The sequence below is a fragment of the Chamaea fasciata genome, unplaced genomic scaffold (assembly GCF_029207755.1).
Source record: "Chamaea fasciata isolate MVZ Bird 193981 ecotype frontalis unplaced genomic scaffold, bChaFas1.0.hap1 SCAF_10, whole genome shotgun sequence".
Classification (NCBI taxonomy): domain Eukaryota; kingdom Metazoa; phylum Chordata; class Aves; order Passeriformes; family Sylviidae; genus Chamaea; species Chamaea fasciata.
In genome coordinates, this window is record NW_027094095.1 from 26,722,874 (window position 1) to 26,748,701 (window position 25,828).

The window sequence follows — 25,828 nt, forward strand, 5'->3', positions numbered from 1 at the left end:
AGTGTTTCCAATATTCACTTTAACATCAGTATCACTGCAGTAACTGGCATTTCCTGTGAATAAAGTAATAGTAGTAAAAATGTTTCCCAGACTATTTTACTAGTAATAGACTTGCTTTTCCTTCAAAGTATACCCCACAATAAACCAACAGATGCAAATATAATCTCGGATATTCTTCTGGGATAAGAAGAAAATACAGTTCAACACCTCTCCAAGTTCTGCCATAGAATTTACCTGGCAAAATTCTTTTTATGTGATTCGTAACAACCATTTGCAGAGTAAATTCAGCTTGTTTTAAATGCAAAAAGAGGGAGGGAGAAAAGGTCAGATTCCACAGCGTACAAAAATAGAAAGACATTATTATGGCTCCATTTCAAAGTTGATCACTTCATAAGGGTAATGCATGTTGTAGCTAATACAACCTTTGATACAAACCTATGAACCTTAGAATGATAACCTAGGAAATAAAAACACCTTCAGGGACACACGTCTTTTTAATCTCCTGTTGTCAGTCAACCCCCATGTTTTCATGCCGCTGGCACATTTGCAATTAGGTGTAATAAGATACTATTACCAGTCTGTCCACTCCATCCAGCCACAACCTTACTTCCAAAAAGGCTTAAAAACAAACAAACAAAAGCTGTCAATTGAGAAAAACAAAAGTAATTTCCCCTCCCAACCCCAATGAGATATCAAGGGAGAAACAAGCTATTCTACCCTGATTAAAATCCAAAACACCATATTCTATCACAACACAAAGCTCTAGGACTCATTTTAAGAGTTTCCAAAAGACACAATCTGGCCTTTAATGTTCTTCCTGTACTTAGCCAGCCAAAAAGCAGGTAAGCTCAAGGCAAGCTGGTTTCCTTACAAAGCCATTTCAAAACAGTAATCAACTTCTCCCTTTTTCCTCTATTGCTTTATTGTCTTTTGCTGAAGTGTTTCAGGGTAAAGCTTTCTACCACTTTCAATTATATAACCAAGAGCATCTCCCACAGCAATAACAACTGTATAGAAAATATTTACTATAAATTTCTATACAATTATTACCAAGTATTTAAAAATTGAGCACTTTCTTTCCCATTGAACAGCTGAAGCAGGCACAAGAACTGCTGTCTTCTCTCTGCAGAGATGTCTGTCACTGCATAATTAGAAATGGTTCCATTTAATTTTCAAATTGCTGCAGAAAATCTCCACCATCTTCTAATCAGTACTGAACAAAGCCTGTGAAACATGAAAGAGTAGCTGCACTGCATTGGTAGCTTCTCTCTAACATGGTGGATGCAACTCCAACCCAAAAAATTATGTTCTCTCTGCTTTAGGAGCAGTCAGCCTCCTCTATATGCAGGTTAAAATATATACATGCATACTCTGGTCTCTTCATCTGCAGGACAGAAAGAGGAACAACAGGTTCCTCATGCCACTAAAAATTACAAACTTAATTTGACAATTTTGCTTTTTTCTTATTAAAAAAAAAAAAAAAAAAAAAAAAAGAAAAGAAAAGAAACCAGAAGTTTGCCAGAGACCTCAAAATCCCTGGCTCTACATTACTCATAACATGTGCATTACTGCGAGGGTATCATTCATACTGCAAGTATTTGGATCCTGTGTATTCCAGTAACAAGACATTAATCGTGGCAATGTGTGCACGAGACAGGAATCCATCCAGCTCAGCCTCAGTGTAATACCCCATGTTTCCCTTCAACAACACAGCACAGCATTCTCAACCTCACAACACAATACTCAAGTCTAAAATGAGACTTCCAGCTAATTAGGATACAAATTGATATTATATGATTTTGTCTCATTTACCGAAGCAGCTCATAACTACTTCAAGATAACGACCTCATTTCTCACAAAAAGCATTTCATCAGGAAGATAAACACAAAGTTATCTTCCTTTTCTTCCTGAGTATTTCTTTACAGCGCTTCCCTGAACTGTGAGCTTCCCCTTCAATCACAGCCAGTTTTTCAGAACAAACCACAAGTTCAATTTTCAAGAGCAACAAGAAGTTACTGAATGTCCCTATAAACACACCTTTCAAGAAACACCTCTGCCCCATTCTCAACATCCATTTTCCACATCTTCAGTTTTCTGCTCTTCCTCCCTAAATTCCCCATATGAAATAGGTCTGATAAGCAACCACCCTTGGAAGGTCAAAATATACAACCCATTATACTCGTTACAGCTTAATTTGACTTTTCCAACAACAGATGGCAATCTGTGAGATTGGTCAGTTCCTTCTCATTGCTGCTGTTTGCTTGTTTCCAAACTAAAGGCAACCACAACAAAACACTCCCGTGGTACAAGTTCCTTTAGAAGTTCCACATTAAATTCACAGTCATGCTCAGATGGTAACACTCACTGAGCAAAGCAAGTGGCAACAAGATGCTGCAGAATGGGCTCAAAACGGGGAGATAAAAGATACTTCAAAAATTTACTATTAAAGGGAGAAAGGAGGGGGAGATAATCACCTTCAGTTTGCAACCCTTGTTCAAGCATACTTGGGATAATAAATTTCACTACAGCGACACAGTCTTGAAGTATTTTAACCAATCAGTCAAAAGAATACAATTAGCACAGAAAAGTTCCAAATTACCGAAATTACAGCTTGGATATTCAAATAAAGCATGTGCACCCCTCTCAGACATTGCAGCTGCAAAGTCATCTGAAAATACCCTCATCTCACTTGGAAATACCCAACGCCCCAGCCATGCTAAAGTAGTGTCAAACCAAACACAGGAAAGGGAACAGAAAATCGGACCCAACAGCGAGTCTGAGTGCAGGTTCATGTGCCTCTTGCTCTAGAGCAGATCGTAGCGATCTGCGCACCTTTCGTGGTGTCAATAACTGATCTCAGTGCAGCCACCACTGCGCTCCCCACCCCCTCATTTTCACTTCCCCATGCTCTTCAACAGATTCTGAACACTTCAACATTTGTGAGGACTTTTTATAACCCAAAAATTCCACATATTAGAACCTACGTTGAAAAGAATCATCTTCAGGCTTGCTTGACTTTCTAAGATGATTCTTATGCAACACAAGAAGAAGAAACAAAACAAGCCAAAAAAAGAAATCCCCGCACAAATGGTCAACACACAGAAATAGCTCCCTCGGTTCAACCACTGTTGTAAGCTGCAGCCACAATGGTTTTAAGGATACTGGCGGTTTTTCTGCTTCTGTCAACATTATCACATTTGTTTTTAGTCCCCCATCCATGTGACCAAAAAAGTAAAGAAATTCTACAATGAAAGGATTACACAGCCTGTAAGCAATAATGTCTTGCTGTAGAACACACCAGAGCTGACACCCCACTCCTCTCCCCAAATCAAGGGCCAGAGCAGCGCTCTGAAAACTTCTCTCCCCTTCAGTAAGCAGATGTTCAAAGCTTTTTCATTTACTTCAAGACTACTGAGAAAGAGACTCAGATAATGCTATCTTAGCCATTTTAATATAAAGCAAGCTTTCACAAAAAGTACTGTACTTCAAAACTCCATACCTTTAGACTCTTAAAGACACATTTGTTTTCTCCACATATTTGTTCACCTTTTCACTGAACTACCCTTTCTTTACTTGAAATGGTTGATATTGTCAAAAGCGAACTATGTAAGTAACTGCAAACTGTGCGGCCTGGCTGCCAGCTTTTTAAGTTTACTCCCATGTACTTAAGCAATTCATTAAGCTCGTTTACCTGCTTTGCTTTCTGCAAATGTCACAACTGACTATCAGACTGAAGCATCCCAAGCCAGGAGGGTGAACCAATAGGCCCACCTCAGCCTTATGTCCGCTAGGAATGGAAATTTCTCATCTCACTGCTAAACGAAATTAAAAAGTATCAAAAAGTGCTCCTCATTAGCTATCGCAGCTCTAGGGAATAAGACATGATCCTAACGGTATAGAATAACCTGTGTGAAGTGATTCCACTATTGCCAGGAAAAAATGCAAGCAACAAGGATTGAGGTGAAGTGAGATCACACTGAGAACACGAAACAGTGCCAAGAGCCTCCAAGTTTTCGGGCCATCACCTGCACAACTCCTCACTACGAGGCACCCGTATGGCCACTATGTGACAACAGTGTCCCCACACCACGGCGCCCACCAAAACCAAGAGAAAATGACTTGCAAGCTGCATCTGCGGAGATAGTTTTCTGCAAAAGCAAGGAATTCGTTTGTCCCTCCCGGGGTCACCTGCCCACGGCCTCGCTGCCCCGGAGAAGCCCCAGATGCCGGGTGTGCCCGCGGGGCTGGCACCGGGCACACCCGGCACCTGGGGTGTACAGAAAGGCGCTATCGCCTTTCAGCCCCTCCGCGAACACTCCCCGAGTCCGCCCGCCCTCGGCGTTCCCGGGACGGGGCTCGCCGGGCTCCAGCCCGGCGCCCCGAGTCCGACAGAGACAAAAGACGGACCGCGGCCGCCGCCGGCGCAGCCCCGCCCGCCCAGGGCCGCTCCCCGGCCGGGGCTCCCCAGCCCCGGGGAGAGGCACCTGCGGCCGGGCGGAACCCCGTTCCCCGCCCGTGGCACCCGCGGCTCGCGGCGCGGGGCTGCCCGCCCGCCTCCCCTCGCTGCCGTTCTCCCTCCCTTCCTCGCTCCCGCACACGCGGACACACCCCCGCCCGGCCGCCACCTGACAGCGGCGGGGCAGCTCCGCGGGGCGGCGGCGGCCGCACAAAGCGGGGGTCCCCCGGGTCGCCCCGCGGCGCCCGGCCGTGCCCGCGGCCGGAGCGGGCGGCGGCGGCCCCGCGGCCGGGCCGGGCGCGCAGCGCCGGTACCTGTGCCAGGGAGAGGCGCGCGGCCATGCTGTTCCATCCCCCCGGCCGGGCCGCAGGAAGGACGCGCCGGGCCCCGCCACTCGCCGCACAACTTCGGCAACTTCCCCAGCCGGCCCCGGGCAAATCCCGGCACCGGATCCGCGCCCGCCCGCCGGACGGAGCCGGAGCCTCCCCCGCCGCCACACGGCAGCGCGGCCGCGCGCAAAACCGGGCGCGGACTACCGGAGCCGGAGCCCGCTCGAGGCAGCTGCAGCAAAAACCCGGAGCCGGAGTCCTTGGCCTGACACGGTGGCCGACATCCCCCGCTGCCAGCTCAGGCCTCCCCCTCACCTTCCCTGCTGGCCCTGCTTCTGCTGCAGATGCTTCCAGCATGGTGCACGGTTGCAGTTCCCCAGTCTAGGCATGACACAGGTGGGGGAAATCCCAAAGCAGGAGGTGAACCAGGTCTGGGCTCAATTGCAACAGAATTGGGCACAAGGCCCAGGAGGAAGAGGCACGTGAGCCCAGCAGGATGTCCTGACCCGACATATCCTCACAGCAGCGAGGAGCAGCCCTGGGCTCGGCCTCCTGCTTCCCTCCACTCACAGAAAATTAGATGCCTGTCCGGGCAACTCATCGTTGTACGTGTCCTTCCGTCTGTCTGCTTGTACTCAGGGGAACAGTGGCTCTTCTGGGGGAGGGTAACCAGAAGAAAAGGATGAGCAACCCTTCTGGCAGGAGAAACTATGAAACATCACAGGCAACAAGGCACTAAGGAGCAAGCTGGAGTGGGGAGTAAATTGCACCAGATTCTCCAAACCCATGGGAAACAATTGTGCACAGACTGGCTGATAACGATACCTGTGTCACCACTCATTCTCCTGCACCTCCTGTACCTGCTCACCTCCTCCCACTGGCTTATTTCCACTCCTACTTTGAGCTCTGCACTACCTCAGCATACATCACTCACTGAGGGCCAAGGGAAAACGTTCCTATTTTTATACTTTACCCCAAGGTGGTTTAGGCACACATTTAAACTTGAAATATGCATTTGGACCAGTAAGAAGAAATGAGCTGAAGTCATACTTGATTATTGGAAAGCTTTTCCAACATGCTTTGTTTTCTTTATCTGCTTGTAATTCTCTACCCCTCGGCATTGTTTTTGTCCTCCTCAGCTCAGTTGTGTGCTCATGCCCCACCTCTGCATCCTGTCATTCCTCAGCTGGCAGTCATCCTGAGCTGCTAGTGCTCATCACCTGTCATGAAACGTGGGATTCCTCCTTCCCACCTATTCCTTAATAAGGGTTTTATAGAAGCTCTGCTTTACCGACCTGTGTCTCAGCCATTTTTTCAGCAAGAAAAAGAAGATATGGAGGGGAAGAATATAAAAAGCAAACAATAGATATAAAAATATTCACACAATTCACATACTCACTGTCACCTCTCTACTCCACCTCACACTTCTCTCAAAAGCAAAATCTCTAAAAACAGCACAGACTTTATATTTCTAAGTTGATCTTTTTCTTCTTTGATTAAAATTGGAATACTACTATCCCAGAATAATTAATACCTTGAAATTAAACCAGAAGACTGTAAGGCTACAGCTGTTTCTCCTGGGGAGAGCAGTATCTTTGGGGGGGGGCCCTCGGTAGGCATTTGGAGAGCCTGGGTTTCTGAGCTGCCATCAGCTCACATGGGTGCCCTTTGCTCTGTCCGTTTTTTCCTTCATCTCTCAGTCTTGCAGCTTGGCAGGGACTGGTGGCCTCTCAAGAGAGAGGTTACACCCAGGCTGATGTGTTCTCACTGGAAAGAGAAGGAAAATGCAAAACAGGGACCTGGGACCTGGCTCCGGAGTTGGAGTCTTGATGCCGAGAGCTGCTGTGAGCAGGATTTTGTGGGCAGGCTATCTGGCTCAGCAGTGTTCTTGCTGCTGTTCTCATTCTCTCCTGGGTGTTCCATCAAGTATTTCCCACCAGGTCCAGGAAGAGAGACCGAGAACTGCAGCAAAACTCTGAAAAAGGGTGTTGAGTCAAGGGACTAGTGCAGGTCCACCAGCAGAGCTCTGTCACCCCAGGGCACAATTAAAAGCCCCAACTCCCCTGAGAGCAGAACACTTGAGGGAGGTCTGCTCCAGCCAAATGACTGCTCCTGAGGGCCTGACCTTCCTGAACCTTTGTGTTAGAAAATAAACACAACCCCCCCAGTTTTACTCCCCCAAACTGTGAAGTGCACAGCAGTCCACATCCAGAGAGCCTTCCCATAGTGTTCTCTGAAGCTGCTGCAGCAGACTCCAAGTTGTACCTGCAGCTCAGGAACAAGTAGGCAGTGCCAGGTCCGTGGTTATGTACCTTCCCCCTGGCTGTGCACACTCACAGTCATCAGGTATGACCACTGTGTCCACAGTCAGAGGGCAAGAATCACTTAAGGTAACCACTGTGGCCTCTACAAATTAAAATAATAATGAGTTTCACATAATCAACACTGAATTAGTGTGGTCACATAGATCTGTGCTGTTGTTGATCACTCCATGCAACTCACAGACAAATTGTCCTGGACGCCTCCAACCACCTGAGTTAAAACAACCAGCTCAGAGTCTCAGACATCTCTATAACAATTACAACAGCACTTGTCAGCCTGCTGATGGCGAATGATTGTACTGCAGATTTTCACAAATCTAGAATGACAGCTCCTAGAAGAAAAACAGCTCTCTGCTTCTCAGCTGGAATTGAGATGTCATCACTTAACATTGGATCATAAAACTGGACTTCATACTTACTTTCAGCCAAGAGAAAAATCACAGCAACTAAAATTTACTCAAAGCTGTTGGCAGGTTTGCAAAACAATGCCCTTCACTGACCTTCTTGGCTTAACCATGAGCAGCTCACCAGGGCTTGGCTAGGGTGAGAGCTCCTGAAGTCTGGAATGGGGGGATTTTCTAAATGTACCTCTCCTCTTATTTTCTCCCCAGTGGAAACCCCATTCTTCTGTCTCTCCCTTTGCTGACCCCATGAATCTTGACCTTTTGCAATATCTTTTGTGAATTGTGTAATGAGTGCTGAGATTCTGTGCTGGGTTTTCAGGAAAGCTTGTTAAGAACATACGAAAATCAAAAGATCAGTGAACTGCAAGAACTTTAACAGTTTCATTTTATATCTTTTTGCATTCAACATGAATTCTCCTGCAGCAAATGTTTATCTGTAATCTGCTCTGTAAGAATTGCCATATCTTGATTTTTTGTTGCAAGATCCTCTACTACAGTGCACTTGATACCCAAAGGACATGGAAAATAGTATTAGCATGCTTTTATTTGTAAGTATACTAGGATTTTCTATGATTCTAAGTACTGGCATTTTCACAAATAGGTACCAGATCTCAGTGTTCTTTATTGTTTCTTTAAAAGTACAGTGCACAAGGTTATGTCTACACTGTCTACATGTCTACAAACAAGGGACCGCTAACAAATCAAATCCAAACTAGCCAAATGGCTGGTGAAGACAAGGGCCTTGCAGCAGTGCAGCGAGCACAGCAGTAGCACAACCATTTTGGTGCAAATCCCCACTGTGAGACACTGTGTAAGAGTTTAAAGTGACTTGTTCTGGTACAGCTGAATTTGAAAATGTGCTGCAGCCAGATAGGACAGAAAGAGTCTCCACCAGTTAGAGTCAAATACTAACGATCTCCAAATAAGTTTGTTAGTAAAGCTGGTAACATTTTAATCATATCCACTGGTCTCCCTGGAAATAATATCTTAAGTGTCCATCTCTTCCTTTCTTAGAGCTTTGTTTACCCTATGGATCAGCACACAGGAAGCCCAAAACAGCACACAGGCATTCGGTGTGACTTGTTCTGCTCGTTCTAGGAAAGGTGTTACTACAGCCCATGAGCACTCCGGAGGCTGAGAGAGGAATGACTCAGTCCTGCCTCCTGCATTCCTGAGCACGAAATGAGGTACCCTGTTCTCTGGAATTCCAGTGCAAAGCAGAGCAGTAGCTGCAGCATTGCGAATACAGAATCAAGAATTTAAAAGTAAGAAGGATTAAGCCCCTCTTGAGTTTTATAGAACAAAAGGAAACATATGCATCAACACAAAAAATCCTGGCTGAAAAAAGGAATCACTGTTCTGTGATCAAAGACTTTAATGCAAGGGAACCTGCCCACAGGCAAACAGACTGTCTTACATTGCACAGCTTTCAGAGAGCCAAGTAACACCCATGCTCCCCATACAGAACAGCATTTCCCACACCCAGGTTACTGAAAGATCCCTCCTGAGAAATAAGGAAGATCATCATACAAACTTGACAGCTTTTGGACTGAAGGGACCTTTTATCAGAAGTCTCAGAGTACTTTTCAGGACTAGTGATACAAGCTGGTTTAGGAAGTCATGACTGCAGGCGTGTCTTTATCTAGAAATCCACCCCAGGACATGCTTTGTGTGCTCTTCACATTTTATGCAGCTGCAAGTTTTCTAGACAAAGGGTTCCAGATAGGCTGCTATGTTTTAAAGCCACAAGGGAATACCACAATCATCCAGCCAGACTCCAGCAGACCTTCTGCAGAGATCTGTTAATTTCTGTGTTTCTTTTGCATGAAACATGTAATCTGTGAGTCCTACGGTGTATTTTCTAAGAGGATGTCTAGTTACTAGAGTGTGTACATTGATCATTATGAAAACTGCATAGGAATTATCTACTAGTTCATCTTATGCTGTGCTCTTGGTTTCTTAAGGTGGGTTGCAGACTTTCAAAGTTAGAGCAGCTTGGAAAGTATTTCAAAGTGGGATGTGGGATGACCAAATTTATATAAAAACTGTAGCAGTATTGAAGAAACAAAATCTATGATATTAAGGTAACTGTATATTTCTTAATCTCTAAAGTGTTTTCTGTTCAGAAGTATTTGAATATATCTCCATTTAATTCCTTCATCTGGCAGGAACAGAGTACAGTATGGAATCATTGCACCTCTTTGTTTTGTAAAATGATGTCATCTATATTGCCAGTGTTCAGAAATCCAAAAGCTAAAATTAGTTTTGAACTGTAGTAATTAAAAAGAACAATCTTGAATTTTTAATAAGATAATAGTAAGATTGAAAATAACCTGGATAGGGCCTGAGTGAATCTCTTTAATCATATTTGATGGAAGAGTTGGCAAATCTGAAATGCAGCAGTACAGATCCATGCCATTTTAAAACATACACAATGTATCTTTTCATTAAGACTGTAAGCATATTTTCTCAAACTAATTTATATTAGTCAGTTTCATAGGGTTAGACCTCATGTTGTAGAAGAATAAGAGAAAATGTAGATAGATACAAGAGGTCAGCTTCACCTCTAGATAATTAGCTGGATGATTGACAGCAGAATGACATTTTTCATTCAAGACCATATTTGAAACCCAGAAAAATCATCAATAGGCATTAATTTGACATGTCCAGCTAATGTAGCAGTTGGAAATTTTGCTGTTCCTTGAACAGCTTAATGCATGTTCTGACAGAAATAGAACAAGCAATAGCGCTGCTGAAACAGCATCAGTCTTCATTATAAATTAAACACATCGATATCATAGTGTGTAGAGTATATGAAACCAAAAAGAGGATTGAAAACTAATATGTTTACAAAGTAGCAGGCAGAAAAGCTTTTACCAACAGTTTCTTCTGTTCCCTGTTTCCTTAAGCATGTTGTCTATACTATAAATCCAGGGAACACATTGCTCACCTTTCTGAAACACTTAAAAGATTATTACATCTTAAGAAGACAGAAAATATCAAAAAAATATTATCTACAAACTGATTTTCCAACATTTTCCTAACCTAGAATTAGTTCACTCTGCCCTCCACAAAGATTATTAATTAATTTCAGAATTATAAGACAGATGAAGTAATTTGATAAAAGAGCATTTGGTATTTTATTCTTCTCATTAAATGGTTTGTCTTTAAGACAAACTCATGACTGTTAATGGTAAAAGACCATTTTTATGGCATTACTGTAACTCTTGATACTAGCAAGTGTTTTTTCTTGAAATTTCCTTACTTGTCCTCCCAATTATTTTTATCTTCTTATCTATTCTTACCTTCTCCACTTTCTTTCATTTTCTTAATTACAACCATAACAATGTCAAAATGGTTCAGAAAGTACTAAAACAAAATAACACCAATGCAGTAACATTGGTCACAAGACAAAAAATAACTCACAAATCACAGTAACCTACTACAGCAACCCAGTCTTCAAGCTGAGCAATTCAGGAAACAACTTATTCAGGACAACACAATATTAATATTTAATTTTACACTAGCAATTAAAACTTCTCCTAAATGTAAATCATGTTCCACTTGCTTTCAGCAATGAAGTCTCTCATGTATAGGAGCTACAGTGACAGAACAGAGATCTCAGCTGGGTTAAGGTAGTGAGTGCGAAAGGTTCAGTGAGGAGATGAGTCAAAAGCCAGAACAATAGTAGAAAATGAATCATATTTGAAAAGGTGTTAATGATTTAGCCCCCCGAGTAGACAAGGACAGAGATGATTTGACCATTTTAGTTAACCTTGATCAAGTGACATTTAAAACTGTGTTTTTGCTGCTATGGAAATGATCACAAATTATTGACAAATGTAGTGAGAAGCAAGGGCAAAGCACTACTTGCCTACATCTGTATCAGTGCTGAGAGCTGTCAAGGAGCCTGCAGGTTGCACTCTGTGAAAGCAATCAGATACCAAATTGCAGTGCTCTTTCTGCAGGCAGAAGGAATTTCCACAGATGCTCTTTCAGCTGCACTTCCCCTTCTCAAAAGCACAATCCTGCTGTATGTCCATAAATGAGAAACCACCATGTGGGTTTTTTTTTTTTGTTTACAGCCCTGTAGCAGGGAGTGGAATCTGTTCTGTTACTTGGCCAACTATTGCACAACATCAACAGGCAAAATGTTCCTTTAAGTGCAACACATAATCCCACTGGTGTCAACATCGAAGACTAGGGAATTTTCCCTTAAAACCTCTCTTTTTTTTTTTGTACTCCTGAATAACTGACATATAATTATATTTTTTCATTCTTCTACATCAAAAATAGAGTGTAACTTGGCTGATGAGATAGTACCAAAAAAATTTGCCTTCATGAAGAATGTTTTAAACACATACAATAAATATCATTGCTAAGTATTAAAGGCTGAATATTCTCTTATTGCTGTAAAGTACAAGAGCAGTAAATAGTTCACAATTCAAAATATGTTCTCATTTGATTGCACACACAATGCGATTAAAACATGAAATATCCTTAAATACGACCAAGTTATTTGCTTAATAACTTGGTCATATTTGATTTGTTTACTGGTTTGTTTGGTTGGTTGATTTTGTTTGGTTTTTTTTTTTAAGATTAAGTTGCAGAAGTAATGTAGCAGTGATTCAGCGTCAATGGAATTGTTAAGGTGTGCATGTGACTGATCAGAGGCAAAAGAGCATTAATGGAATTTGAACTCCATGAGCTGACAAGGACTTGCTTTCCCCTGTGTCACCTTATGTTCCTGTCCTGTTAACTGTAATAAAAGAGATTTCACCTGTTGAACAGGTGAAGCTAATACAGCTATAAACAGATATAGCTATACAACAACTACAAAGTTAAAGTCCGGTAACCATCCATAAAAAATGTTTCTTTAAATGACTTTTAGTAGCATTTAAAGTAGCTGTGGTAAATAATTCCAGTGTAATCATCATTGCGGCTTTGAAAAATACATCACAGATTCAGTAGCTTCACAACAGTTTTTCAATCAAACTTTCTCTCTTTACAAATAAAATTCCATTTAAATATATTCTGCTTTTAAATGCAGTGCAGAACCTGAAAGACTCTGTCAACTCCCACTGTTATTGGTAATAGTAATTTAAATGAGATTCACAAAATATGAGAAGCAATTGAAGAGTGTTATTTATAAATATCTACATCAGATTACCAAAAATTATTGATGATGATGCACAAGCATCAAACCACCAAGATTTTTCAGATCCCCGTATCAATTTAATTTGTTGAATCAGTTCAATGACAAACAAATTTGACCTTCTCTAGAAGGACAATATGCCCCCACAAAGGTGCTCACAAGACAAATATATATCAGGTATAAAACTGACACAAAGAACACTGAGGTCCAAAGAAGAAAAGTATCGAGGTTTTAGGTATAAAACAGAGGCAGAAACCATATAAGGTAGGTAAGGTCAGATAGCTGGATGAGTTTTGCAGAAATAGAAGATGCATTTTTCCTGAAAGAATCTCCATGATTCAAAAGGCATTCAAATTCCATCCAACACTGAAACATTCTTGTCAGTCTCTTTATGTTTAGTGAAGATACATAATTTGCTCCTGTTGAAATCAAGTTTACTGTAATGATTTTCCTTACAGAAATACCTGTACAAAATGATTTAATGAATTTCTGCCTCCTTTCCTTGCATTAATGATGGTAAATTACATACATACAGATAAGCATGAGAAAAAAAACCACTCCAAAATCATCAGTAGAGCTATTTAGTTAACTGTAAAATGAATATATAGATGAGTTGCTTAATTTAGCTCAACTCCAATTCTTCTAAGTAGGGAATAAAACCCAGGCTAAAAATTTGCTGTGGGTCTCCCACAGAGGACTGCAGAACAGATCCATGTTGTGCTAGATGGCACAACTGCCAGCCCAAAAATACAAACTATACAGGCACCTTGTAGAGATCAAGGTGAGGAAAACCTCTATTGTTGTATTTATAAATACAGGTATTTAGTTACTAATTAAAAGAATGAAACAGAAAACCTTAGGTGAGAGTGTGTGGAGGTTTTACGTGTGTTTTAACTGCATTTATCATGTACATTGGACAACAAACTGAAGCAGATCCTATAGCCAGGACTTTTTGCTGCCAGTGAGGCTTGAAAGGGGAAAAGTATCCAAAGATTGCTTCAGGACATGGATGAGGAAACTTCTGATCAAAGTATCTGAGAGAAGCACAGAAGCTTGGATTGCTTCTTTGGGTTTCTAAATCCCTCCATGGATATGTTTCCAATCAGGCTACTGGAAAATACTGTATTTTTAATTTAATTTCTGTGTCAAGAAATGTGGTAGGGGCAGGACAGGCGGCTTGGCGTGTGTAACAGCTGGCACAGATAAAAGCCAGCCAGATGGCATTAGGCTAAAAGAGCTCTCTTGCCCAAAATATCGAACCCACGTCCTTGGCAGATTCTAAAACCAGCACAGAATCTGTCTCTGTCTCCCTTTGCCATTATCACACAGCTGACTTTTATATATATCTGCAGCTCTGATCCCTGCCCTTACAGCTTTGCAATGACTTCACAAATTTCTCATATGAGGAAAGCACTTAACAGGATTCAACAAGGAAAAAAATTTTAATTAGACCTCTTTTTCTTACAGGTAACTCAATTTTTTAACATTGATGGAATACCATTCATCAATTCCTGTAGCTCTTTGGGATGACTAATTTAAAAAGTAATAGAATATAATACTTGAATAAGCAATGTAATATGAAGATCTATTTTTTAGCAGAGGAGCAGATTTAAAAAACCACGAAAAAAAAGTCTCAAATTTTAGATGCTGCACATTTAATTGCACATATGCAGTTATTTGATTAAATGAACTATGTGAGCTGCTTGAAGCAAGAAGAAATATTTCCAAGCTCAACCTAATGTCATAATTAAGACTCTTCGTGTACATTGAATAAGATCTGCCCAAACAATACTATATATCTACATTAGGTCAATGTTCTGTTCACAATTTATTATAAACTATACTAAAGTCTGATCCTCATTACCAGAGGACTCAAACTTTGCTAATAATGCAGTCTGGCTTAATGTGAAAACCTGTAAAAAATAAATATAATTATCTAGAAAGAGAATCTGTGACAAAACTGCATTTATCCCTCAAATCTCCTGGTTGGTTCTAGATTTACCATTCCTTCCATCACTGCACTATGTGAGCCAAATTTTCTTCTCATACACAACTGCACAATTGCTATCCAAGTCCACAGGTTCAGAGAACTTCATGGAGAGCAGATGGTCTTATGTCAGTCTCTACTGCTTGCAAAGAAATCTCCTCCATCTCCAGCCAGCATGAGATTCAACAGCCACAGGACTTCTGCACAGTGCTCATGAGAGGGAAGTAAAGTGTTCCCCTGAAAACTGGACAAGGAAATGCCTAAAATTGCAAGCTGACTGAAAGAGTAAAAGGAATTGAGTCAGCATTCTGGGGAAAGGAAGGAAAAAGGAGGCGGTGTAACAAGCAGTATATCCTTAAAAAAAAAAAAAAAAAAAAGGTACGTTCAAAACAGATACCATGAAAAATATAAGTGCTACTAGTATGCCATAAATAATACAAGATTCACATAATGCACCATTAAAGTTTATGGATCGAATCCTCTTTCCTGGCCATGGTGTACTTAGGCTTAACAAAGACTCTGACAGAGTTGGTTACAGCTTTCTGATTCACTACCCAGCCCAGTTCATCTCTGGCACTGAGATGGGACTGGAGATGATTCATTAACAGAGGGAGCCAAATTGCAATTTCTCTACCCTACAATCCCTTTAAGACACTGTTTAAAGGGGCTGTAAAACTGGATGATATATTACCCCTTAGTTCATTCAGAATTTTTCAGTCTAGAAGAGAAATTTCCTGGACCTTGGGTGCTTTTCTCTTGTTTTGCCTTGCCTGAGCACTGACAGGGGCCCAGGACAGTGAACAAGGCCTAAGACATTCCCCTTCTAAGCCCCCTCAGGTTTCTTCAGCTGTGTGAATGCTTCAATTTGTCCCAAATAAACAGAGTTTATTTAGATGTGTCATGCACATGTACACGCACACCCATGCTTACTGATCACTAAACTGCAAAGCCAATTCAAATTTCTTGTGTTCAGGGGAACTGTGAGTCTGGGTGCAATGTGCCCTCCGAGCATGCATAATCTGAAACAGATGGCTCAACAGATGAGCTGCCAAACACTCAAGGCCAATTCAAATGCCATCCAAAAGTAAAAGTTATGTGGGATAAAAGTTTTCCTTGTCCCACTTTAGATAAACAGGGCCTATCTGCTTGGAAGATGATTCTTTCTCATTTTCTGCTTGTCTACTTATTCTTTTAAATATGGCATGCTCTGGAAAACAAATTCAGTTTTACCAGCTGCCAGCATTTCCCAATCTCTTGTTTGGGTGGTTTGGTTGTTTTTTGTTTTTTGGTTTTTTGGGGTTTTTTTAATTAATTAAAAAAAACTTCATACTCTGGAGTGAAGAGATTGCAGAGTTCTTTGAGCTTAAGTTAAAAAACAAAGATGACTAGGAAAGAGCAAAATACAGGACCTTTCTGGTCTTCAAGATTGCAAAAAAAAAAGCTTGAAAATATGAACCCTTCAGAAACCAAAATTCCTTTTCAACTCATGGTTTGTTTGGGAGGGCTTAAGCACAAATAAATAATTTAAATTGCATGGAATATGAAGTGTATTGATTTCCCATTTATACACTCTGATACATGGTACTAGAGAGCTCTCCCCAGCTTGTGATATTCCTAGCTTTACCACAGGACTCCCTGCCCATAGCTTGCCTAAGTGGAGGCATTGCTCCTGCAGGCATTATTATGCCTTAGGTAATGCCTTCACTGTAAAGTAAACCTGATTTGAAGCTACCATATGTCTTGATTTTCCCATAAAGGCTGTTTTTTGACACCTGGATTTTTTTCCTGAGGGCACACACACATACCTATGTACATATTTAAAACTATTAATCTGTCCGGCGCCCCAGACTCTGTGTCTAGGTGTCTGAATTTCTTAACATCAGGAATCCTGACACAAGACTATTAAAATACATTCAAAAAACCCAGACAATGGCAGATTGCATACTGAAGTTTTGGTGTGCATGAAAAAAAATGAACATTTCCAAAAAGTAATTACACAGTCTGAGCACTCACAGTACAGAATATGCCCGTGTTGCTGCTGGGAACAGAAATGACAGCCATCACTTCAGTCAGCCAAGCACCACTGAGATCAGTCAGACTGCGGAATATTACCTATGCTTCACACTGCACCAGCTGACACCGCACCGATTATCCCCAGAAATGTCTAAAGTACTACACTACTATAGTTAAGGATTTCTGGGAGTAGAAGATTCAAGCTAAAACACACAAAGAAATTGTAAGTTAACTCCACAATCAAGACAAAGGGTGTAAGATTGGTCCACTACCCACAAGAAAAAGAAAATTGCTGCCTCTGTGTTTTAGAAATTCTGCGCAATGAGTAAATGTAATGCAGGGACTGTAGCAATTAAATATAACAGATCACTGATGATATTTAGCAGATTAAATTCTCATTCAAAAGCATGAAGCTAAATAGGTGTAATATTTTAGACAGATGGGTTAATGTTACCAGTAGGTAAGTGACAGCTGGATAAGGGAAAACTCTCTGTAGGCTTTTATTTGGTCTAAAATTGACAGATATGTAAGCCAAAATCTGAAAGACAGGTAAGACAACAGCTCGTTTGCTACCAGTTTTGCTGTGTTGAGAAGAGCTCTATCTGTCCTCTATTTGTCAGACTACAAATACAAACCACAGTGAAATGCTAATGATACACTCAGATGCTCCTCTTTTCCTTATGCATTATGAATGGCAGAGCTTAACTGGGTAGTTACATGCTTTAATCTCTAAATCAGTGGAATAAATTTTGCTCTTGATTATGTACATGTAACTACATCAACACCAAAGGAACACAAAAGTGTGAACAACGTTTGGGCTGTTTGGCCTGGAGTGGAAACACCCAATAAAACTTCTGCTTTTCTTTGCTGGTAACTTATTTCCAAAGGCTCAAGGCTGCTAATCTCCAAACTATATTGCACAGTTGACCAGTAAATTAGAACAAACTGTTTATTGTGTATGCCTCAAATAAACACACCACTGGAAGAAACTACAATGTCCTAAACATCACCAACTTCAGCTTATGCTATGCAAATCAAAGTTTCACTGTACACTGCAGACTTTTTTTATTGTTAGATTTCCTTGTAAGTACATTCCTTACAAGCTTATTTTCAAAAAAAAATCTCTTGGGCAATGGAAAGCAAATTATGTAACTCTCCATTTTGTCAGTTGTCCAGAGAATTTGGTTAACTCCAGTAGCATTTAGAGATTTTAATATTAATGTTATTGTAGGATTTTCTTAGAAGTTACATTGCAGTTGCTGCTGCAATAGCTTAATGGGACACTGGGAAGTTCAAAGACTGAACTTTTGAAACTTGGAAGCAAATAGATGTAACAAGGCCTGGATTTTCTTGGCTTACAAAGTGAGTAACAGAGCTGCCCTGTGTGTTCTGCTGCCTACGAGCTGAGAAGGATTTCCTTTGTTTCAGTCCATGACATCTGGGCCTATTTCAACAGTTCAGCTTCAGCAAAAATCAGCAAAACTGTTCATGCTGGAGAAGGGGCAAAAGAAGGTCTGACTACTAAAATGTAAAAATTAGGCTACGATATTATTAAAGATCCCACAGAAATCCTACTCTTTTCCTGAAAAAAAAAACCCTGACAACTCAAAACTCTCCTTAAAATAATAGTTAAAGAGTCTCTTGGTGAAAACAAGTCCCTAAATGAAAATAAGAACATAATAAAAAGAAGCAGTATTGGCTGAGAAGAAAGGTCTAAACATCCCAATGTCCTGTCTCCAGCAGTGGCAATGGCCAATAGCAATGGAAAATGGTAGGAGTGGAAAATGTAGTGAGACTGCTCTGGTGTACTTTCCAAACTTCCAATGATTTACAGTTCAGAAGTCACCTGAGCTGCAGTTAATTTTTGTGAGTGGTTGTTTTACTTTAGACAGCAGCTTAATGTATCCAATAATATGTCCAAGGCTTTTGTCTTCATCCTACCAAGACTGAAACCTCACCAGGGTGTGCAAGGGCTTTCCCTGTCCTTGAGCCTGGGTTTTCTTCCTGCTCATACCAAGCTGCTGGAGCTGCAGGAGGTGCTGCTCTGAAGTCTCACTTCTTCTGGAGAGCTGATGTAGCCGCATTCTGCACTAGTCTGTAAGTTCACACATAAATGGATATTCTCCTGACAGCTCCTGAGAGCTGACACAGTAGCAAAGCACCCATCTGCTTTCTAAATCCTGCTCCAAGTGCACATCACGATTTTTGGGGAGCAATCTGAGTTTATTCTGCCTATTCTGGTGGCTACTTATTTGTCTTCTACTAAATTAGTTTTCCCCTTCTTTTTTCATTTCTTATAGGAGAGTGAGAGAGAGAGAGAAAATTGAGTAGGATGAAAAAAATAATTTCTGCATTTTTGCTTTCATCAGAACAAATACATGAGAGGGATGCTAGATCTCAAGAAAAATAATTTTACCTTAAATTCCAGAAGAAAATGTAGAGCAGACAGAAACTGATTCTGCACTGACACAATGGAAACTTAGTTTTAACATAAACCCCTTTAATACTTCTCATTCTGGAAATTAAATGAGCAATAAAGGCACACATTGTACTTGTGTATTATGATGGATTGCTCAGATCTAGATCTCCTTGACTTTACTTTTATTCTTCCTTTCATCACCTATTTAATACCCTAAATATTACCACAGTCAGATGTCTGTTATTTACCTGGACAAAAAAAAAAAAAAAAAAAAAAAAAAAAAGGAAAAATATATTTTCCCTCCAGATTTTACCATGACTTTGTACCACCGAGTGTGGATACTGCTCATAACAGCCTAAAAATATGCATATTTGCATATTTTTTGGAACCTACTTATATGTATAAACACCAGTTTTAAATACTACCTGTGATATTTATATTAATAACAAATAAATACAGAGTATAAAGAAAAACAAACAGTCCTTAACTAAAAAAAACCCCACATGAATCCTTATGATTAGTGACAATATTCTAAAATATTAATTGAGTTCTTACCTTTTCCCTTGCCAAATTAGCTACACATCAAACTCTACCGTAAGTCTAAATTTTGTGATAAATGATGATGGATGTATTGCATTCTTGCTAAACTGTCTACAAAGAACAAGTAACCTTACTTGAAACAGATTACTAGGGCAAACACCATGAAAAAAGGTGATGGTGAGAAAGCTTTGGGAAAAGAGATTATGCTTATTTGCCTTTTTGTAGCAGTGGGCTGCATACCACAGCTGCAATGAAGGAAACATTCCAGTTGAGCAGCATTCCTCTGAATCTTTTCAAAGTCTCTGTGGAGGCTAAAGTAGGAATGACTTACTTGCGGTTGAGAAAATAGCAGGGACTTCTGCATTAAATTTTAAATACATTCTGCCCAGAGGATGATAAGATGTTTAAATCAAATGATGAGACATTACCCATAAGCAATGCATTAGGAGTATGGAATGGGATTCTGCATGCTGTGAACTCTAAGCTCCCTGTACTCAGCAAAGAATCATAGACTGATACAATACCAGGTTGGAACCACCATATTATCCTCAAGGATAATATGGTCCATTCTTTCTTGGCAGAAGTACAGACTAGACAATATGGCCCAGCACCCTGGCCACCCTGAATTTTAGAAGTGTCCACGGCCTGTTGATATAAAGTGTAAATTATGATATTGTAAGTTTTATAATAAAATAATACAAATATTACAATGAATTGTTCACCAAAATTCATTTGAGCATTTTTCTACTTGCTAGATCGATTTTTCAGACTACCAGAGCTCAGCCAATGTAGAGATGGAAAATAGCCTGTATAACTATTTCTTCAGTATAAAGGCTAGGTAATTTAAAAAATTATTTTGTATTAGATTTGTACTGTGTTTAAGGTACAGAATTGGTTTGAAGGTGCTTTCCCCATTAAAATTTTACTGCTATTAACGCCTTCCTCTGAGAACACTGAAGATCTCAAGTGTGATCAGGATATGTGGGAGGAATTCTTTGTCCTCTGAGTAAAGTGAGTGCAGAAGATAATCACATTTCTTAATAGCCAAGCCCCTCAACAAGCCCAGAAATGTACTTCTTGGAGAGATGTTGAGTCCTAAAGTGTCAGTCTACACTCCTGCAACTCCAAGATAACGTTATGTCAAACTGTCCTGCAAAACCTGCATTTACTCTGAAGAGACCACACCAAAATTTTAAGTTTTGTTACTGTTTCAAAGCTACTCCAATTTATAATGTCCTTAAAATGTGTTTCTCTGTAGACCTTGTAACAGGATTTGTCCATTAGGTGAGTCACTGGAGTTGCTCAACTGAGCACCTCCACGCCCTGTTTTTAACACACTGCAACAACGTCTGACAAACTCCTCCCAGTCCTGCCAAGTGTCGGTGCTGCCAGCGAGGTGAGTCAGCTGCGTCTTTGCTGCATCATCTCTCTGACAGACAGCGCTAGAGAGGATTAAACAACTACACACAGAATAAATCTGAGTTTCAGCGTCATCTCTATCTGAAATTCAAGAGAGAGTTTTCAGCTCTGTCTTAAATGGTATCACAGTTTGGCTGAACGTATTCCATGGCTTTTGGGGAACTGGCTCCAATATTCCAGTGCTCTCCAATGCAGCTCTAAACACACATAGAAGGATGAGATTCTGAACTGTAGGAAGGCAGATCTAATGTTCAAAGAGAAAAGTCCCTTCTCTTGTGAACTTACACCAAACACAGCCAAAAGCAATAAGCAGAAACAGAACAGGGATTCTGAGACTCATTACTTGATTCCCATACAACCTGCTGTAATTCGATTTTTTCCAGAATAGGCTAATATGGAGTCATTTAGAAGACTCACAAAGGTCTGCTTAGCCCTCAACGACGTTCCTCATTCCTGACCTAGAGGAATTTATGAAATTCATTAAAATCAGAGAAAAACTAGATTAAAATGGACAGAATTGGGAAAATGTATTATTAATGGCTTTTATTTCATGGAATCATAGAGGAATTGGCAAGAAAGGCCCAAGAGAATTATTTGTTTGCCTCAGAAGCCAACTACCGTCCTCCTTCCACTGTCTTGTTGATTTTTTCATAAACATTTGAATTAAATTAATTTTAATTGTATTAAAACCAGTGACAGTATAATAAATCTATTCAGAAAATCTACTTACAATGGCACTTACTGTCATACTTGATTTAATTATCCTCTTTGAAGAATGACTGCTTGTAGGGTGAAGGTGATTCTCTCCCATCCATCTTCCTCTCTATACTCCCCTAAACCAAACATAATTCTGAAGAAATAAAATAAAAAATGTTTTTATTTTTGGCTCTGAAAGTGCTCCTATTCTTAGTGTAGTTGGGATGTGCATAGAGGGACCAGAAAATACCTGTAAAGGACAGTAGCTGGAGACTGAGGATGACACAGAAAGCTCCATCTTCTACTTGATTGTAGTTTATTACTGCATTTGTTACCCATAAAAAATAAAATGAAAGGAACATTTCCCTGAAGGTACAAATAAAAGTCATTACTTGCTATCAACAAGCAAAAAAAAAAAAAATCATCCACTATCAGGCTAAAACATAAATTCTTAATTATGATGATTACATTATCAGTAGTTGATACAGTGAACTTACAGGACAAGCAAAAATTAAACCACCAGCACAATTCTGAAGTTGGAAAAGAAACTGAAACAAAATGTTATTTCTTCTCTTCTCAAATGCTTTCCTTATGTCCCTCAGAACCCCAAGCAATTGCAGCTGTTGGGAGAACCAAAAGCCACTTTCACTGCTGCCAGTCACACTCCCAGACACCCTGAAGGAAACCCACAAGCCACAACTTCATCACTGAGGTTCTTCTGAGTTCAGCCATAACTTCAGCAAAATTTAAAACAGAAAAGCATTTCCCACTTAAAGAATCAGACTTCCAGTGTTCTCTCGCTTCCGTTGCCTACCCTGGTCCTTCACTGGTATTTACTCTGATCAGCAGTGTCTTCCTTTTTGGCTAGAAACCATGCAGTTTTAAACTGCAATGCACAAAAATGTAATTTACTGGACAAGCTTGGACAAAGAAAAATAACATAGCAGAAATTTTTAAAAGTAGGGTGCAAATTGGGATGTCCTGGAAAACACAGGAAGGACTGGGCATATCTGAGGTTTCCCCTACATTCCTGCTGGGACAGTCTGAATACCCTGGAAGCCACTTCATGGTCAGGAAATGTGTGTGTGGCTGGGGTGAGAATGGACAAGAATCTGGACAAGATTTTCAGCTGATGGAACAGTGCATGAAACAAAGGCAGCACAGGTAACAGCTGCTGCCTTCGGCTCAGTTCTGTTACCTCTGTAGTACATTACTCTCTCAATTGGCAATAAGTACTAAATGTTACAGAGGGGGACACTCCAGTCTAAGTTAAGTTGTATAAAATATGGAGAACATCACAATAAAACTGTCTATATATACGGAAGTTAACAGCTCTTTGTAACTGATCCAGATGGAATTCAGACAGAACATGTTAAAGCAAACTAAATTCTTCTACTAAGAAATTACTCACTAACTTCTATTTTAAGCCATTTTTGGTTCAAAATCATTGATGTTAATGATTTAAAATACAAAGGATATAAAAATAGATTATGGCACAGTTGTGACTGATTTCGGTTTATTGATTTGTTTAAATGAACCAAAATGTTTGTACTGATTTTTGAAAAGAATCTGAATAGGTCCCAAGAATCTTTATCAGAAGGATCTAAGTAGTTCATCCTAAATCCTTCAGTAGTGCCCCCATGATCCATGTTCAGTATAGGGGAGTTATCTGACAGTCACAGACATCCTGGCATGGAAGTGCATAAACCTGTATGATCTATCCTGGATGCTCAAAGACTGTAATTTCAAACGTATTTATTTCAATTTGTGTGGGGCTTTCTGAAAAACAATATTTCTCTGATCTCTGCCAAATTACTTTAAGAAACTATCCACACTACATTTCTAAAAGAAACCTTGAGCTGATTTCCCCCTTTTATATCTATTAACACAATTTTTCCTACTCTAAACTTTTAGCTAAAATGAGGTATTTAGAATACATGCTTTTTCTGGTGGATACAAGTTTTTATCACACTTCAACCCAAAAAAGAGTAAAAGAGAACAAAGAACTACTAAGATATTCAGCATAAACTGAAGTTCAGGAAATTCAGCCTCTGGCAAACCATGGTAAATAAAAAGCTCTTCTGTGGAGAATTTCCCATTGCGGATGCTCTGCCTACACACAGTTTTTTTCATGGTTAAGCCAAGAGGGTTTTTTTTTTCCATGAGTTCTTTGCATTGTTTCAACTTCTGTGACATAATAGAGCCAAAGGAGTGATCTGAGATAATAAAGCTCCAGTCCAGCTACAGCTTTAACTGGCAGCACTAGTAATGTTCTGGCACCATCTGATGTTTTTTGTTTTGCTTGCCTGGGTATAATCTCTAGGCAGCTCCGCTTTGTTTAGTCAGTGAAACTAAAGAACAAAAACAGATTACTAAGGTCATATGCAGCTTGAAAAAGAATGTTATCTAAATTAACAAGCCGGATTTCAAAACCAGACTGTGCATTAGGTACCTTAAACTGGCAACCCCACGCACAAACACATGACCGGGTGACTCCAAGGAGTATCAATGCTCCGAATTCCCACTGGTGACAAACTAGTGTACAATGTGACATATGAAGCAGGGAGACAGTTAAAAATCTGGAATATTTCTTATTTCCTAAAACCAAACACACTGCCTTTGAGTGATTCTTTTTCACTAAAGGGGTGATTTTTATTAAATTTTGTTTAACTTAGTATAAAGTTGCAGTGTTGTGAGACACTAAACCTACTTCAGCCTGACTATAAAGGCATTGAAACAGTAAAAGAATAAAAAGGGGCTATAAGGGGGAAAGGGAAAAAAGTTACTAATGAATACACTAAAGACTGCATGATAAACACAAACCTCATGGTAAAAGCAGTACTTCTGCTACTTTATTGTTGATCCCTAGGAAGGAACACGAGTATGCCCATGGGTCCTTTTAAGTTTTAATGTTAAAGCACAGCTCAAGTTCTGTACTTTTATCAGAGGAGATCAGTGCCCAAACTATGCCTTGTGCTGAACAACAGATTTGCAAATGTCCGCAGCTCCTGGGGAATTCATTCCACATTCTTGGATCAGTTCACAGGAAAGCTGTGTCACATTGAAGCCTTAACTTTTAAAGGTCATCTCGAGTCGTGAATGGGTTTTAGACACCGCGGACGTGGAGCACTTTGAAGAGAAGCCCCCTCGGATTCCATTGTTAAGTCCACTTTGGTTTTAGCACTTAAGGCACTTTGGACATGCAAAAAGCCGAGGGGCAGAGGGACAAGTACAACAGCGAGAGATGCTCAAAGCTTCCAAGCGGTGTCAAGTGTTTTAGAGAGGAACTAAAAGGTTCCGAAGTGCTTTAGGGGACAGCATGACGCCCTCCCGCCCTCACACTCCGCAGCGCCAGCGCGCCGTGCCCTCACCGCACCGCCTCACAACCCTCTCTCGTGCCTTGCCCTCTGCCTCTCCTGGGGCCGTGAGGAGAAGCCGCGGGGACGGAATCCCTGAGGCAGCGCCCTCAATCCCCGCATCCCAAACTCCAACTCTCCGGACACCGGGGCCGCCCCGCCGGGCCCCGCTCCCCTCACGCCCCCGCGCGCCTCACGGCCCCTCCCCACTGCGCGCGCAAACGCCGCCCCCCGGGGCAGAGTAGCCCCGTGGCCCCGCCCCCTCGCTGCGTGCCCCGCCCCTCCCCGCCCGGCGGCCGCCGAGTCTCTCCCCCGCTTCCCTCACCGAGCGCGCGGCGTGCGCGGCGGTGCCGGTCCGGTGCTAAGATGGCGTCTATCATGGAGGGCCCGCTGAGCAAATGGACCAATGTGATGAAGGGCTGGCAGTACCGCTGGTTCGTGCTGGACTACAACGCCGGGCTGCTCTCCTACTACACGGTGAGGGGCAGCGGGCGGGCCGGGCGGGCGAGGAGGCGCCGGGGACCGGCTGAGGCGCAGGGTGGGGGCGGGGAGGGGACTCGGGGCGTGCGGGCTGCCGGGCGGCCAATGGGGAAGGAGGAGGCGGCGGGAGCGGCCAATGGGGAAGGAGGAGGCGGCGGGAGCAGCCAATGGGGCGGCGCTGCGGGGAGATCGAGCGGCGGGGGCGAGCGGCGCTGTTGTTGTTGGCGGCGGGCGGCGCCGCCGGCGGGAGCGG

General features: G+C 41.4%; 2 protein-coding genes across 8 annotated transcripts in view; one reads left to right on the forward strand and one right to left on the reverse strand.

Annotated features, from left to right (window-relative positions):
* EPS15 (epidermal growth factor receptor pathway substrate 15) overlaps window positions 1-25,497 on the reverse strand; it is a 68,468-nt gene extending 42,971 nt beyond the window's left edge. For 2 of the 5 annotated variants that reach the window (XM_066192802.1, XM_066192807.1), the window contains exons 1-3: window positions 25,421-25,497; window positions 21,990-22,105; window positions 21,774-21,893 (exon numbers count right to left, since the gene is read on the reverse strand). In XM_066192802.1, coding sequence (XP_066048899.1) covers window positions 21,774-21,854 — 81 coding nt within the window. In that variant the 5' untranslated portion in view covers window positions 21,855-21,893; window positions 21,990-22,105; window positions 25,421-25,497. Of the gene's footprint in view, window positions 1-4,770; window positions 4,892-21,773; window positions 21,894-21,989; window positions 22,106-25,420 lie in introns of those variants that run through there. The other 3 variants (XM_066192805.1, XM_066192803.1, XM_066192806.1) reach the window with 3 other exon arrangements.
* Window positions 25,462-25,828, forward strand: part of OSBPL9 (oxysterol binding protein like 9) — a 58,100-nt gene continuing 57,733 nt past the window's right edge. For all 3 annotated transcript variants that reach the window (XR_010722479.1, XM_066192808.1, XM_066192809.1), the window contains exon 1: window positions 25,462-25,572. Coding sequence is in view for 2 of the 3 variants with exons in the window: in XM_066192808.1 (XP_066048905.1) it covers window positions 25,462-25,572 (111 nt within the window). In the remaining variant the exon portion in view is untranslated. The remainder of the gene's footprint in view (window positions 25,573-25,828) is intronic.